Raw genomic sequence first — 15046 nt, forward strand, 5'->3', positions numbered from 1 at the left:
ATACTTGTCACTTCTTGTAAGAAATCCAGACAGGGTCGGCTACTTCCAGAAATACTTATTGAAACAGCCAGTGGGGTCTGTCCTTCATAGTTCCTTGTGTTAGTGTCTGCTCCGTAATTATACAACATTTGTGCACAAAGCACATCATCTCTAAGAGCAGACAAGTGTAAGGGTGTCTGTCCATCTTCCAAGCGACCCAAGTTTGTATCCGCCCCTCTCTGAAGGAACATTCGGCAGTAAGAGTGATTGCTTTTGATCACAGCGTATCGTAACAGGAAACCATTTTGAATGTCGATGTTGGCATTGTGATCCAGAAGGATTTTCACACAGCTTGACCTCTCTCGGATAATGGCCAGCTGAAGCGGTGTAGTACCTTTATCACTGAGCGGATCAACCTCAGCCTTGAACTCCAACAGGAGTCTGACAAATGAGTCTCTGCCATAGTGGGCTGCTACATGGAGGGGAGTCCAACCATCGTTGCTTTTTGCATTAATAATGTCACTTCTATATTCAGATTCCAACATCAAGCGTGCAATCCTCGCTCGGCCATGCATGGCTGCATAATGCAGAGCAGTGAAGCCTCCAATTAAGTCCTTAACCGTGGGATCAGCTGAAGTTAAAATAAAATTAAAAAATAATTAGAAGGCATTACAGTAATCCAGTGCTGCAAAAAAATAATCAAACAGTTGAATGTTAGTCTTCTCAGGCATAGCACGACAGGATTTTTTTGTACTTCAAACCAATTCTTCCTTTCATGAACCAGCTATTTTTAAGAAAAAGTTAGATTACATTTAAAGAAAAAAGGGTTACACAAAAAAAGACTTTCTTTCATATACATATGTTTCCATTTGACAAATCGTTTTCCACATCTTCCTAGCACTCTTAGGCTAATTACTCAAATCTCTCTGTCCATCCAGTTTTCCTCCAGCTCTACAATATTACATTTCTTTCTCAATGTTCAACTTCTTTATTTTCCCTTGTGTTGTTTCTTGGTCTTAAAAAGAAGCATGTGTAGAAACATCTGCTGTCCCAAATTGCGGATGTTTTGTGGTCTGGCAGCACTGTATTGTTTTTAGGGTGTAATACTGTATTAGGTAAAATGTTTCTCTGTGGTCTGCAGGATTTCCAAAGCATGTAGGATATATGTTATTTTAGATTATCTTGATAAAATCTGTTTTTATAGATGATGAATCTGTTCTGAATTTATAGTTTTACAAAAATTTAAGATTTTACAAGAATGTAAGCATTCACTTTTGGAAGGAGCCAGGAAAAATGCTGGTGCAGAATACAAGTGATTACACAGAACTTTTTTCCCCCCTCCAACACAACACAGAAACTCAGTCTGATTTATGAATTTAAAAATTAAAATAATCAAATAGATTTGCTTAATTTAATTTCCTCAAGACACCCAAACTGGTAAAGCAAGTGACTATTCCCACATACCAAATTAATTACTGAAGGAAAGGTGCCTGCCCCTTTACCATTTCTCAGCTAGAAAATAAGCCAGGCTGTGAGGTTTCTCCTTCCGCCATCCATAAATGCTGCCTGTCAGATGCTAAATGGTACAAACTATGGTTTAGAAGTTTAAGGCACTTTCCTAAGTCTCCTAGCTGGTAGAGAGATACTGTCAGCACAAGATCCTAGCCTTAAGTTGACATGTTTTTGATATTCCTGTGTATCTACTGAAACAAGTGCTGGGGGCTGTCCTTCACCGCTGCTTGTGGTGTTGTCTGCTCTGCAGTCATACAACACGGGTGCACAGAGCACATCACCTGTAAGAGCAGACAAGCATAAGGGTGTCTGTCCACCTTCCACAGCCTTGACAGCCCTGTCCTTGCATCCTAGCACACTGAATTCTTTGCATTTTCCTCATCTATACATACTGTGTTCAGAGGGAAAGTAGCAGTGGTTGGGAGGCACAGGACATTGTTACCACGCAGGTTTAGAACAAACTTGGCTGAAGGCTATGAATACCCTACACTCACACACACTGCTCAGGAGGAACACTTGCTCTCCTGTACCACGTAGAGAGGGAAGAGTTTTCTGCTTGGTTGCCATCACACTCAAACAGAAGAGGGGAAGAGTGTGGGAGAGGCCAATCTGCATCTCAAAATTCAGACCTGTTAAGTTAAATTCACAATACGATATAAATTGCAAGCTAGTTTAGTCTGAGCGCACAAAGGTGCCAACACAAAGCAACAGGAATAAGCTTCCGAATATGAACCTACTGCCACCATGTCCAGATAACACACCAAGATAAGACATCATACCAAAATAAAAGGACTGGCAAGTACAGAATACAGCTGCAGAGGTGATCCAGGAACTTTAAGGATTTTTTAAAATGTAAAGTGAAGACTGAGGGGAGGAAAACAAACAAACAAAAAAACCCCCAAAAAACCAACATACAAACCAATGCAGCCTGATTACACAGAGAAATAATATGTGAGAACTGCCTCTGGTGTATAGAATAGGAACCTAGAAATAACAGAAGAAAGATTAAGGAAAGTTTAGACCCTTAGCAGTGACAGCCCTTCTAGTCTTCTGTGAAAAGCAGAAGTTTCAGTGCTCTGTAAAGTTATACGAACCTGAGTTAAAGCACCCACTGGTTGGCAGGAAAATGAAGTCAGTGACTGAATAGATGGTTCCTAACCTGCACTACAATGATGTCCAAAATATAGCAAAGAATCAGTACAACCCACAGAGTCGTTAAAGACAAAGATACTATTTCAAAGTGATGTTTGCTGCTCCCAGGGTCTCTTTCTTCACACTGCTCAGACTAACCTAGATTATCTCCTAATTGGTGATAAATAAAATGAGTAGCATAAGCATGAGAATTAAGATGCAGAGGGATGAGACATTCTGAGAGGCAGAGTTAGGGAGAAAGATGGAATAATGGAAAAAAGACAGAGCAGGCAGGGCCATTTTCCACAAATAAAAATTTAAAAAATAAAAAATTCATGTTGTGCCTTCTCTCTCCCATGCTGCATAAGGCATTCAAGTCAATCATGTCTACCCCCAGCTGAGATGCAGGATACTGCCACTAGCCTGTTTAGTCTATGTTATTTCCAAATTCAATCAGCTATGTCCCAACTTTTGTGTGTGCATGTATATACATTTTTATATAAGTTGTTGTAATCCAAACCCAACAATTTACGTGCAACATAAGGATGTCCTTTACCTATTGTTGTAAGTACCTTTCCATGACTTCCCTACTCCCAAAATTTTACTGCTTTTGATCACTAAAGTGGCCCAAAAAAACCCCAAGTCACGTCAGAGGAGTGTCTCAACAAGAATAGGAAAAAAGCCTCTCCGTTGGGCAACTGAACAACACAAACAACTAACCTTCCAAAAGTAAACCTGGTAGCAAAACCTCATGATAAAAATATTGTAGTTCCTGTTCAGATTATGGGCTTCTAGTGAGTTAACAGTACCAGTCTCCCCCTTGATGAGGGAAACAATTTTAACAAGACCAAAACGTCTGTTGCTATTCAGTCAATGTTTTGCTGCCATCTCCTGGAAAGCTTTTGAACTTCACAAGGGCTTTCAGCAGAAGTTGGACCCGCATTATGTTGCAGACCATTTCCATCCCTTCAGTCCCTGTGTTAGTAAAAGCAACGCTACAAAGCTGATGTTGCCTTAAGAACCTGGGTTGTTGGGGGGCTTTCTGTTTTTTTTTAAAGGCTTCGGTATTGGTATCAAGCTGTAAGGTAACTCTCTTCCCCTGGAAGACAAGCAAGGTAGAAATGAATTGGGGATGATTCTCTGCTTACCTTTCAGAATCTGCAGAGGGGTACAAAAATGTAGCCGGTACAAGTGTATTTAACTAGGAAGGGATTAAGCCAGCACTTGCTAGCATTTCTTTATCTTGCCTCCATCCTGATTGTCAAACAATTACTTCTTTTCAACCCTCCCATTAATTTGCTGAGAGCAGAATCTAGAAACGTGAGCAGCTGCATTTGGTCACTTCTAATGTTCTTAAGGCAAAATACAATGGCACAAACCTTGAACTGCTTATCAAGGGTAACAAATTACTACAATCAAACTCACTTGAGATTGCAAATTTTCAACACTGAATGATATACGGATTATTTTATTTCATGTTAAAGGTGGACACCTAAGCTAGTCATTTAAACTCTACTGTTAATGAAACTCTTTTCTAATACTGTAATCTATAGGATATATTGATTCCTAAACAAGAGTCAAATATTTTAGAGTTTCAATTTACAGCTCAGTGGGACCGTTTCTCTTCCTTCTTGACTCCTTCATTAGATGACTCTATTGCAGTCTAATTTGGGAAGCCAAAAGAGCAATTCTTCTGGCTTCATAAAGTACTTCTATTGTTTCAAGGTTACTTCTCCCAACTAGGGCTTCATTCTGACTGCAAGGTTTAGAAACATGGCTACATATAGCTTCTGTTTTGAATTTTATAGGACAACATTGATAGAGAAGACCCCCAGGAAAGCACTACTGTGTTCAAACAGAGACACTTTATGAGCTGGTTTAGGGGGATGAGCATTTGGCATTCTCCAGTTGCTCCCAGATTCTGTGTGACCTTACTAAAATTTAGATACCTTGCAGCCAAGACTAAAAATAAATATGCCTCTTTGCCTACTTCTTTCTGTTACTCTTCCATTTCTAAGAGCTTTAGTGAATCATTTCTTCACTTTAATATGAGGACAGAAACTGTCCTGCTCAGTTAGTATTGAGAAGGTATTGCCAAGGGACAGCTAACAACTGCACACTTTCAAAGTTAACAGTGGTGGTTGAAGATTAGTAAAACGTAGCTCTTGTCCAGCATTAGATTGTCTGTCTCAATATGCAATTTTGAAAATAAATAAAGTACACTAAAGGGGGAAAAAAAGGCTTGTTATACAAAAATCCAAGGTTACTGAAAACTACACTCCCTATTTGTGTGTTGCTTTCCTGATGAGCTTTGTGACTCTAGATTGTTTCTATAGATGGGAAGAGCTGGCTTCGTAGAATCTTCACTATTAAAATGAGACAAATACACTAAGAAAGTCAAATTCACTATTTTTCATGAGAACTAAGTTTCTGCATGGTTCTGATCAGCTTTGTGCATTTCATCACTTGCTAAAAAATATTTATTATCTGACCTATTACCTCTGCATCTAGCTGGTATTTCTGCTGGCTTCACCCTTTAGACTGGACTGGTTTTTTTATGCATTTTCCGCATCTATCTGTGTTTCCTTGCTCAGCAGATAATAAAAGGCTTCCTCCTGTTCCACCACCTCCACTCAAATCAGCCAATCTGCATGCACTATGCTGTCCTCTGGCTCTTTTCTTTGCTGGTGAGCAATAATGGAAGAGAAGAAAAAAAGCAAAAGCAGGAGGCGGCCGGGTCATGACTCCCATAACAAGCTACCTTTTATTTCCAGGTCAGTGACCAGATTCCTTCTCAGCCTCTATTAGCCAAACTCCATCTCCATCCCACTACCATGCAAGACTATGTCAGTCTTCTTCCAGCATCTCAGATCTGAGGCACAGCACTCTACCCTCAGCAACAGCCCAGTGTGGTTTTCTCATTCCTGTACTATGAAAATATTTCCAACTCTGCTGAGCTTCATCATCCCTCTAGACAGCCACAACTATCACGTTTGCCCCTTCCTTCTCACTAACACCTCAGTTTCCTCTTTCCTCCAGAACTCCATCCATTCCCTCTCACTTTCTTCTTTATTACTTATATAGTCAGTTTAATACTCTGTTTACCATAGGATTCACACCAGAAAACAACTTTCCTTCACCCCAATATCATTTTGATCCACAGAGATTAAGTGCCAACATCAAATAATACACGTTGAGAAAGGTGGAGACTGTGTGAAGAAAGGTAGACACAAACCTCTCACCAATGAGGCAGGCATGATTAACTCAGCTTTTAAGAGTCAGCTCATTCACTGCTTAATAGCTCATTTGTGACATTATTACGTTTTAAATACTCATCATCTTTTATGTCTCTGTTTTGAGGGAAAACAAGGCAAGGCACAAAACAGTGCTAATTTTCTGAAGCGAGGCTCAGCTACAGGAGAGCTGCCATAGATGACTAACCCTCACACTATTTGTTACTCAACTTTCTAGTCCTGGTGATTAAATGCTATACTGCTTCCAGAACAAGGGTGTTTCATTACCGGCAGTTTTCACGAGGCATCAGATTCAGCTGGTACTTCGTATAGGAAAGAGTAACAACAAAAATAAAAACAGAATACTGCATCAGCAGCTATTTAATATCAAAACCTACACAATGAAAATACATAGGAATATATAAGGGCTTTTTTTTCCAGATCATCTTCAAGTTTACAGAGCTAAAGCCCACGTATTTTGAGACTTATAGCCTAAAAATTTTGAATTGTCAAACTGAAGGCTTGAGATTATTAACGTGTATTACATTTAAGAAGTAGAATTTAAAGTATTTATTAGTGCAATTTAGTAGTTTTTCCCTCCCTTCCAATAAAGACACGAAGGTTTGCCAATACTATATGGTTAGAATCTGTAGTAGGTACATAAAGCCCAGTTGTTCAGGCTGTATTTCACTACTGTTCTTAAGGAACGTACCACTAATTGTGCAAATACCACAGCCTATTAATGCCATTCAATTTTAAGGATGAGCCATACATCTGACAAATACTGCGACACACATAAGGGGCCCACGTGGCCTCAGATACGTAAAGCATCAAAAAGATAATTTCAGTTTCCTTGGGACTGAAAACATCTTAGTTCATAATTCACCTGATAAGAACAGTGCTAGAATAGAGGATGCTGGTTTTACGAGCACTAAATCAGAATGTGGAGAGCATCTACTGATCTTTATTTTTCCTTTCCGGTATCACATTGAAAGATTAGGACTATCCATTTCTAAAACTTTAGGTGGACTTGAAAGAAGATAGAGCAAAAAGAAATTCTGACTGTACCATTTGAGGGGTAATCATCATTGCCCAAATGAATATATCAGTTAAACCAACAAAATTCAATCAGTTCTTGAAATAAAGCTTCACTACAGATGGATGCAGGAGAGGTGTAAACTCAACCGGATTAGCTAACGCTACAGTCCTTGCACAGAGAGTGCTACTTCCATTAAGTTCAGCAGACTCTGTTAAAGCCCATACGGAAACTTAGTCTTTAATGCGACTTGTTAACTTGCTGAGAATTATGAAACAAACTTCCCTAGGATTTCAATTCAAGGGCCTGCCTTCCTCTAATAATACCCCCTAACAGAGAAGAAAAGCCTATAGTGAGTGCTGTGAATGCATTTAATTTTATAATGAGTCCTTCTGCCTTATTTTCATAATGCTTATTCATTCTTTTAACAATTCCTAGGCAATTCTGGGAAAAAAAAGGTATTAAAAAGCTAATCCATTACCTCATTCACAGAGTATGCATCAGAAGTAAACAGAGATGAAGTACTACTTCAAAGGAATTAAAAAAAAAAAAAGAAAAAAATCAGAAGTAATCTGATATGTAACCAGTGCTGGAAAGCCCTACGACGGAAATTGGGATAGAAAAATGTGAGATGGGTATAAAGATTTTTCTCTCTAGGCAGCTCACCTCCATGTTCAAGGAAAACACGGACACATCTCTCTTTCCCTCTTGCTGCAGAGAAATGAAGCAAGGTCCAGCCATTGGCATCTCGACCATTTGGAGAATATCCTTGCTCCAGCATCTTGCGCACGGTGTGAACATCGCCAGCAGCAACTGCAGCCTGAATCTGCAACTCTTCCTGTAGTTCAGGGTTTCTCCGACAGTGATGGTGTAACATCCTAGCTGAATCTGGCTTTTACAGAAGCGTCATGAGGTCACACTAGTCACCTTGGATCAATACAAAGCATGAATAAATTAGGATTGGGACCAGGAAAGCTATATCTAGAAAAAGAAGTCAGTACTAAAGAAGAGCAATGCTAAGATTTACTCTCTATATGCAGAGCAAAGTCATCTTATACACAGGATAAAACCCAATCTCACTGCTGCTAGCAAAATCATAGTACATGGTTCACATCACTGAACTGCGAAAGGACACTTACACATTATAAATAGTAAACATTTTCTTCAGAAATGACAGCATCAAACAAAGTCCACAATTAAAGCACCTCAGCAACAAGCAAAATGAAGAATCTCCAGAACCCAATATTCATTTAAAAAAAATCACAACATGGTTACTATCACTAACTCCAGAGATACTGATTAAACAGATGATCTAAACCATTGCAGGAAACAGCATGGCATTGCTAGAGCAACTCAACTAGGATATTCCTTTTTTTTTTTCCCCCTAGAAACGTATCACATCTAAGCTTCAGTGAAGACACTTTCGTCTTACTAGTATAATCTTTTCCTGCAACCTACTGCACATGAACATCAGTAACACTAATGTTCAAACTGAAAACTTTAATTTTCTTTGTACTTTTTCTTCCTTTTTTTTTTTTTTTAAATTAGAGTCTACTGTCTGTAATTTGGCTTGTGGACTTCTTTATTAGTACATAAAGACTGCACAGAACCTCTATATTCCAAAAATCAAACACAAAGATAATACAAGACCTGAAAACACGTAAGTACAGTTAATATAGCCCTGTCAAACACCATGAGAACATATACCAGAACAAATTGATTTATAATTACCTTGATACAGTATATGAGAGAGCTGGGCCAAAAGGCTATCTAAAAATAGCCATTGTAGAGCCTACATAAAGCATACATTGGGAAAGAAAGAAGTACTATACTCCATGCTCTGTTTTCTGTTTGAAAAGTACTCATCTGCAGTGCTACTTGCTACTCAGCTGGGAACAAGAAAAAAAAATAGTGGTATTTAGGGATTCTTCCACAGTACACAAAGTCTGTTAAGTGTTTACATTTTCACATACATTGTGTATCATATCCCACTAACAGGTGTTCCTAGAATGGAGAGGATTATCAGAAGAAAGAGAATGAAAGCAGGGTATGAGAAAGGTAATGCTGAGCAATAGGAGTCTCAGAAAATATTCAAAAACTGTTGCAATGGATATTAACACAGTACTAGAAGATAAAAGAAAAATGTATTTAAACTCCCATAAAGTTAATCAAGATTAAAGTACAAGGAAAAGTTCTAAAGACGAAAACAAATTTTAAGCAAAATTTAAAATTTACAGCAACCTTGTCTTCTTAGGATGTCAACCTACATCATCACCTGAACCTTCTTTTACGTAAACACCCTGAGGATTTTCAGATCCTCATGATTCATAGGTCATTCAAAAGACATTGCAATCAACTTCCCATATCCCACTGAGCACTTATTTTCCTGTGATCCAGATATACACACAGACAAGAGAAAAGTGAAAACATCAATCACTGCCATCGTTCCAGATAAAGGCACAGCTATCTATTCACCCCTCTATAACCTAGTTGTGCCCATTGCAAAGAAGTTATTTATCTGTTTCTTGAAGAGATATAAACTCATAATTAACAGGTAGCTACAATGACCCTACTTACATTGCAAATATGGAAGTGACATATAGCAAATGCCTGTCTTTGACATTTATAAATGCTTCAACTTACCATGTATGGCAACAATTACCATTTCAGCATGCAGTTAGGAAAGAAGACTTTTTAGCTCAATAAGTTTTACATGGCTTAGGTACTGGCTTTGTTTTGTTTTATAGTATGAACTCTATTATCTGACACTGGAAGAAAAGGGGATTTACAAACCAGCAACTGCTAACTCAATAGTTCAGCTTTTGCAGCATATTCCAAAAATCAAACTTGGTTAATCTGATGACAATGGAAGTATTTCTATTGACTCTAATAAGCTTTTGCTAAGCTCTTTTCTAAACTCCAATTAGCACTTCAGAACATGCTCACCTATAAGACACTGAGCTTGGCTTCATTCAGGATCACACCACTAATAGTACCGTTAATGGAATTCCAACTACAAGAACAAGATCTTTCTTTGGATTTACAAGTGAAAACTGATAACAGAATCTAACTGATAAGTCAGGGAGAGATCCTTCAAAAAAACAAAAATCAGAGCATGCCCCTTCAGCCCTACTTTCTGAACATGTACAAAACCAAGATATGAAAACTCTCTCTCAGACTGAGAATATCCCACCAAAAGTTAACAAAACTTTCTACTGCCATCTTTACAGTCCCGTCTTGTAAAGGACTAATACTTGCAAGACCTTACGTGATCCTGAAAATTAAGGTCAAACTAGTTGCTCAAAATGCTACAGAAAGAGATGGGATGACTAACCAGATGAAGTGAAATGGGATTTCTCATTTAAGGGACCAGCAGTATCCCCCCTGCAACTATCTACGAAGACAGTTGGTTAAGAAAAAGCAAAGCTCTTTATATCACACTTCTCAGCTGGTGGGTATATTTGTAATGCAGCATTATAAAAAGTTGGCACTGGCCCCATATGTTGCATGTGACTAGCAGAGCTTATTCAAATTAGCTAGTACTAAAGTACATAAGTACTAAAACACACAAAGCAGAAGACAAAGTCAGGCACAAGCAGCTTCTTTCATCACTTGCGCAGTTTCTGTAAATATCTACTCTTCTATCTCACCCCTATGGCAAGCAGCAATGAAATTCAAATTACAAGAATACTTAACTGTAAGATTAAAGGTTTCAGAATAGTTCTAGGTACACACCAGCTTTGAAGACATTTTCACTTCTGCTCCATAGGTCGTTTAAAAGTCCTGTTTACAAATCCCCATTTACAACATCAATCTTTGGAGAAGGAAAGGAGGACTACTGAAAGTCATTAGCCATTTGGCATTTAATATTTAATGTTTTGCAACTGTAATCAATCTCATTCAGAACACAGTATGCACTTGGATTGCCACATATTGGCTTTCTCCATGCAAGTGAAAAAATGAAATGAAGTATAGGGGGTAAAAAATGTACCTATACATTCTTGGTTATAATGATTGTATAGTGCCATGAAAATGGAGGACAACAGCTACTTAATTGATTTAGCAAGTACAGCAGGATGAACTCAATGTGTTCCTGAATTACCTTATAAGAGGTTGTTACTCTTTGACGGATGTCCCACTCTTCATTGTCTTCACTGTTCATAATCTTGTGTGCCCATGTGTGTCAAACAAACTGCTACCCCTTAAAAAAAATGACATTCCTTATTAGCTGCAAAGAGTTAAAGGGAGAGGTTTACTTACTTTTACTTTGTACCTGTGCTAGAGTGCTACATTTTAATGAAGTTATGCCAGAAAAGGCCCTGAAGTGTGGGTTTTTTCATTATCATATGGTCTTCCAGAGGTTGAGCTCGGGTGAGTTTGCTTCTGCCAAATGGGGAAAAGGCTACAGAGGATATTTTATGGAAGACAAGAGAAATGAGATATGTGTTTCCCCTCTGAAGTAAATCTTCAAGAAATGGTCTAAACTCTTCTCTAAGGATTACATATACCTGCTCCTGCCATGGAACAAGAATGGATGCGAAGGTTACAGCAGGTATTTCTGCCTGATTGCTCAACATCTCCCTGTGGGAGTGAGATGCCAGGAAAAACCTTCAGGATCCATTTAGTTCCTCACAACCCATTTCTGTGGGGTTTTTTTGTTTGGTTGTTTTTTTGTTTGTTTGTTTTTTAAATCTTTATCCCATCTATGCTTCCCTGTCTAAAGACTAAACCCTGACAACATAGAGCATTGATTTCTCTGTCCTTCAAGTGGATTTCTAGTGCCACCAGACAGTCATCTCTCCCTCACACGATGGATCAGGCTAACACACGCTGCGTTTCACACACAGGTAAAGATACCTTCACAATAGAAGCAATACCACCACCTCAAAAATCTTCACCCTTTTCTTCATACATAAAAACTATTCTTTCGGTATCAAAATTTACGGAACGCCAGTTACAATCCCTATCCAGTTTCCTCCTTCAGACTAGACCTCCTTATCTTCCATCCCTGTCAACTGCAGTTAACAGGATCAGTCCCAGCATTTGACCATTTCTCACAGCCCGTACTCATCATGTTATTTCATTAATTCTTTGTACAACTCTATCTGACTTCTCGTTCACTTTGGCTGCAAGCTTCTCAACAGGACCCCTTATCATGTGTGAGCACTGCAATAATATAATAAATAAAAGCATTAATTACTTCATTGTATAGCAGATCACACAAAACCAACTGTGACTCGTTTCTTCTGCAAATGAGTTGAACCAGAAAAATTATGTGAACTATGCAGCTTTTAGCTTAAAATTTCTGTCACTTAATGCAACATAAAATCTTGCTTTCCTGATGATAGCTCAGAAGAGGAGGATAAAAAAAAAGCTCTCTTCATCCCTCTTATGCACATTTTCCAAGAGCTTTGCTTCCCAAGATAAAACATACAAGGTCTGCAGATATGCTCACAGCCGTGCACAAAATTGCACTGCCATGACCTAATTTGATCACATTTCTAGCCTTGTTTTTTTTGCATAGATGATCAGTCGTTAGTTCACCTTTTTTTTTTTTGCATGATTTTCACTTTAAAACCCACACATTTTTTATTAGCTGATGCAAATTAGAATTGCACTGACTTCACAGACTACAGACAAGGTAACAGATTGCTCCACTAAAAAAGTAACAAGCTTTTTCCCCCCAAAGGAAAATTAGCTGCATATGGCAAGAGTAAGATCTGCAACTTTAATAAAAAGAAGTCATATTTAGTGAAAGTAAAGCTCACTTACTCAATGACTTAAAGTTTGCTTAAAATACTAATAATTGTAGTAGAAGTGGCACACTAAAAAAATAAAACAAGCCTCTTCATTATCTATTGATAACATCTCATGTTGTCAAAGAGATCTTAAGACTTTTCTACATCGATGTGTCACTTCATTAAAGTCACTGAAAACATCATGTGGAAGATTAATTTCAATGTATGTATATATATATACACACACACTCTTTAGATAAAGTTCAAGGTTGGTATTAAAAGCAAGACCTTATAATACAATATTTTGCTCATTCAAATGGCCTAACAGATAGATGCGATTCCTAAACCCTAAGATTGCACATCCAAAAGCAGAGTAAGGACCATCATTTACTGATGTTAGCCTAACTCTATACAAGGAAAGTGTACCATTACACGACATTTAGTATCTAGCATAGACCTAATCAGTGTAGATCCTAGTTGTCTGTGGTTGAAGTATTCCAAGACATTTAAATCAAATAAACAAAAATAAAAAAGAAAGCCCTGTGGAATAAGGATAAGCACATTGGCATTCATTCTTCTCACAACCCACTTCTCCCACCCATTTCAAAACTCAAACAAGCTAAATGTGTTCTCACTCAAATGGCATTTTAAAAATGGTCAATGTGTTTGACAAAGAAACTAAATGCGACTATCATCTTCATATGTCGCTCAGCCTCCTATTTCAGGAGCTCTTCAGACAAGAGAGTAAGGCAAACAATCGTGTTATTTGTGTTCTCACATCACAACCAAAAATTTTGCAAATAACATGTAAAATATTAAAATTTCACAAAGCCTTATAATCCCGAATATATTTTCTGCTATATGTTCTATGCTGCATCCCAGACAGACATCAAGTGAGGTATCCAAGTGGCTGAGATGAAAATCACCAAGCAACACATGCGACTTGCTGGGTCTGAAAGCAATGAGTTAACAGTGCATGAATCCAAAACATCACAGAGGAACTGCTACTTCAAAGGGAAGAAGCCTTCACTCTTCATAAGCGGTCATTAAAAGTTACATATTTCTCACCAGAGCTTCTGTAATGCCATCTCATAGCTTGGACATACTAAATTTTAAATAACTAAAAGAGTTAATCTAAAAGTCCTCCATCAACTTCAGGTGTTTATAGCACTGTGTGATGCTGACTGGTGGTGTATGTACTAATAAGCAGCTGTTGTGTTGTTACGTTCTGCAGGTGGCTGAAACTGAAGTACAGAGGTATCATTTTACCAACTATGATCCATTCCACAGAGTGATTGTGAGGTCTGACTTTTGGGCCTGATGGAGAATTTGTAAAATCACCCAGCTCAAGCAACTTCAGGTCTGCAAACTGGAGAGCAAAAGAAGAGACCTCACCTTCAGAAGGCATCGGTAACGCATCAGCTATTAAACCATCTTCAAAATTCCTGCCTGTACATTGGCAACCTTAACCACGAGCAGAGTCCAGTGAAGACAATACTGCAAATCCTTCCAAATCAAGGACCTCAATGCAAGTGCTAAAGCAAGGCCTTATGGATCTTCTTCAGTAGAGAATGCTGCATCAGGTTCACACAGCCACAACTCTCCTCCCTCAAGATGTGCGCTAACAAACTGCAGAGAGCTCTGCAGCATGCTTGGAGATCCTCTTGTACCAAGCACAAAATACAATCTCTCTTCTAACTTACAGTGGTGCTGTTACCAAGTTTTAAACAGTAGAAGTCATAAAAAGCTTAGCCTTAGAAGTAATAATTTGTAGCAAGTGTCAATGTGTAAAATTTATGTATTTTAACATGACTTTCTATCATTAAAGAATCCCAACACCAATATTTCATAGCATGACAGAAGCAGAAAACAATGGCTAGTTCAAACCACACTAAAGCAGTCACTTCAGTCCTAATACTTGTAGCACAGCTGATGAACAAAACAAGCGCTGGCTATAGAGTCTCTGGAAGACTTGTATTTGCTCTGTATTTCTTTTTAATATAGCCTGAAAGAATCTAAGTGGACAAAATTTGTTGGATGACTTCAGTGGATAATGCAAGTTTTTCACTGTGATAGTATCATCCTGTAAGCAAATGCTGCAACAACGGAAAACAGCCTCTCAGACAGCACGTTTCCTTTAAGGGTTCAGAATTCACAACAAGGCAAAACAAAACCAAAATGAGTATATAGCCTGAAGATAAAAAAAAAATGGATGTGCAACTTTATCTAAGGGACTAGCTATACTTACAATATGCTGCATTTCTTCCAGAGATCAAGAGCAGGATTTCAGCATATCATTTATCTCTGTTCCTTGTTTTGACCATGTGCAAATTTCTGCCAGAAGCTAATTCCCTGATTCCTGTGAACTCAATTCCAGCCTCTACATCTGAATCAAACTCTGCTGCACCAGCATTTCA

The 15046-nt window shown here is 38.3% G+C and overlaps 1 protein-coding gene across 7 annotated transcripts in view; it reads right to left on the minus strand.

Annotated features, from left to right (window-relative positions):
* Positions 1-15046, minus strand: part of ASB7 (ankyrin repeat and SOCS box containing 7) — a 31533-nt gene that overhangs the window by 13932 nt on the left and 2555 nt on the right. For 5 of the 7 annotated variants that reach the window (XM_074880202.1, XM_074880207.1, XM_074880203.1 and 2 more), the window contains exons 3-5: positions 10994-11092; positions 7558-7818; positions 5-610 (exon numbers count right to left, since the gene is read on the minus strand). In XM_074880202.1, coding sequence (XP_074736303.1) covers positions 5-610; positions 7558-7768 — 817 coding nt within the window. In that variant the 5' untranslated portion in view covers positions 7769-7818; positions 10994-11092. Of the gene's footprint in view, positions 1-4; positions 611-7557; positions 7819-8622; positions 8740-10993; positions 11093-15046 lie in introns of those variants that run through there. The other 2 variants (XM_074880205.1, XM_074880204.1) reach the window with 2 other exon arrangements.

Source organism: Strix uralensis, chromosome 11, assembly GCF_047716275.1.
Source record: "Strix uralensis isolate ZFMK-TIS-50842 chromosome 11, bStrUra1, whole genome shotgun sequence".
Taxonomy (NCBI): domain Eukaryota; kingdom Metazoa; phylum Chordata; class Aves; order Strigiformes; family Strigidae; genus Strix; species Strix uralensis.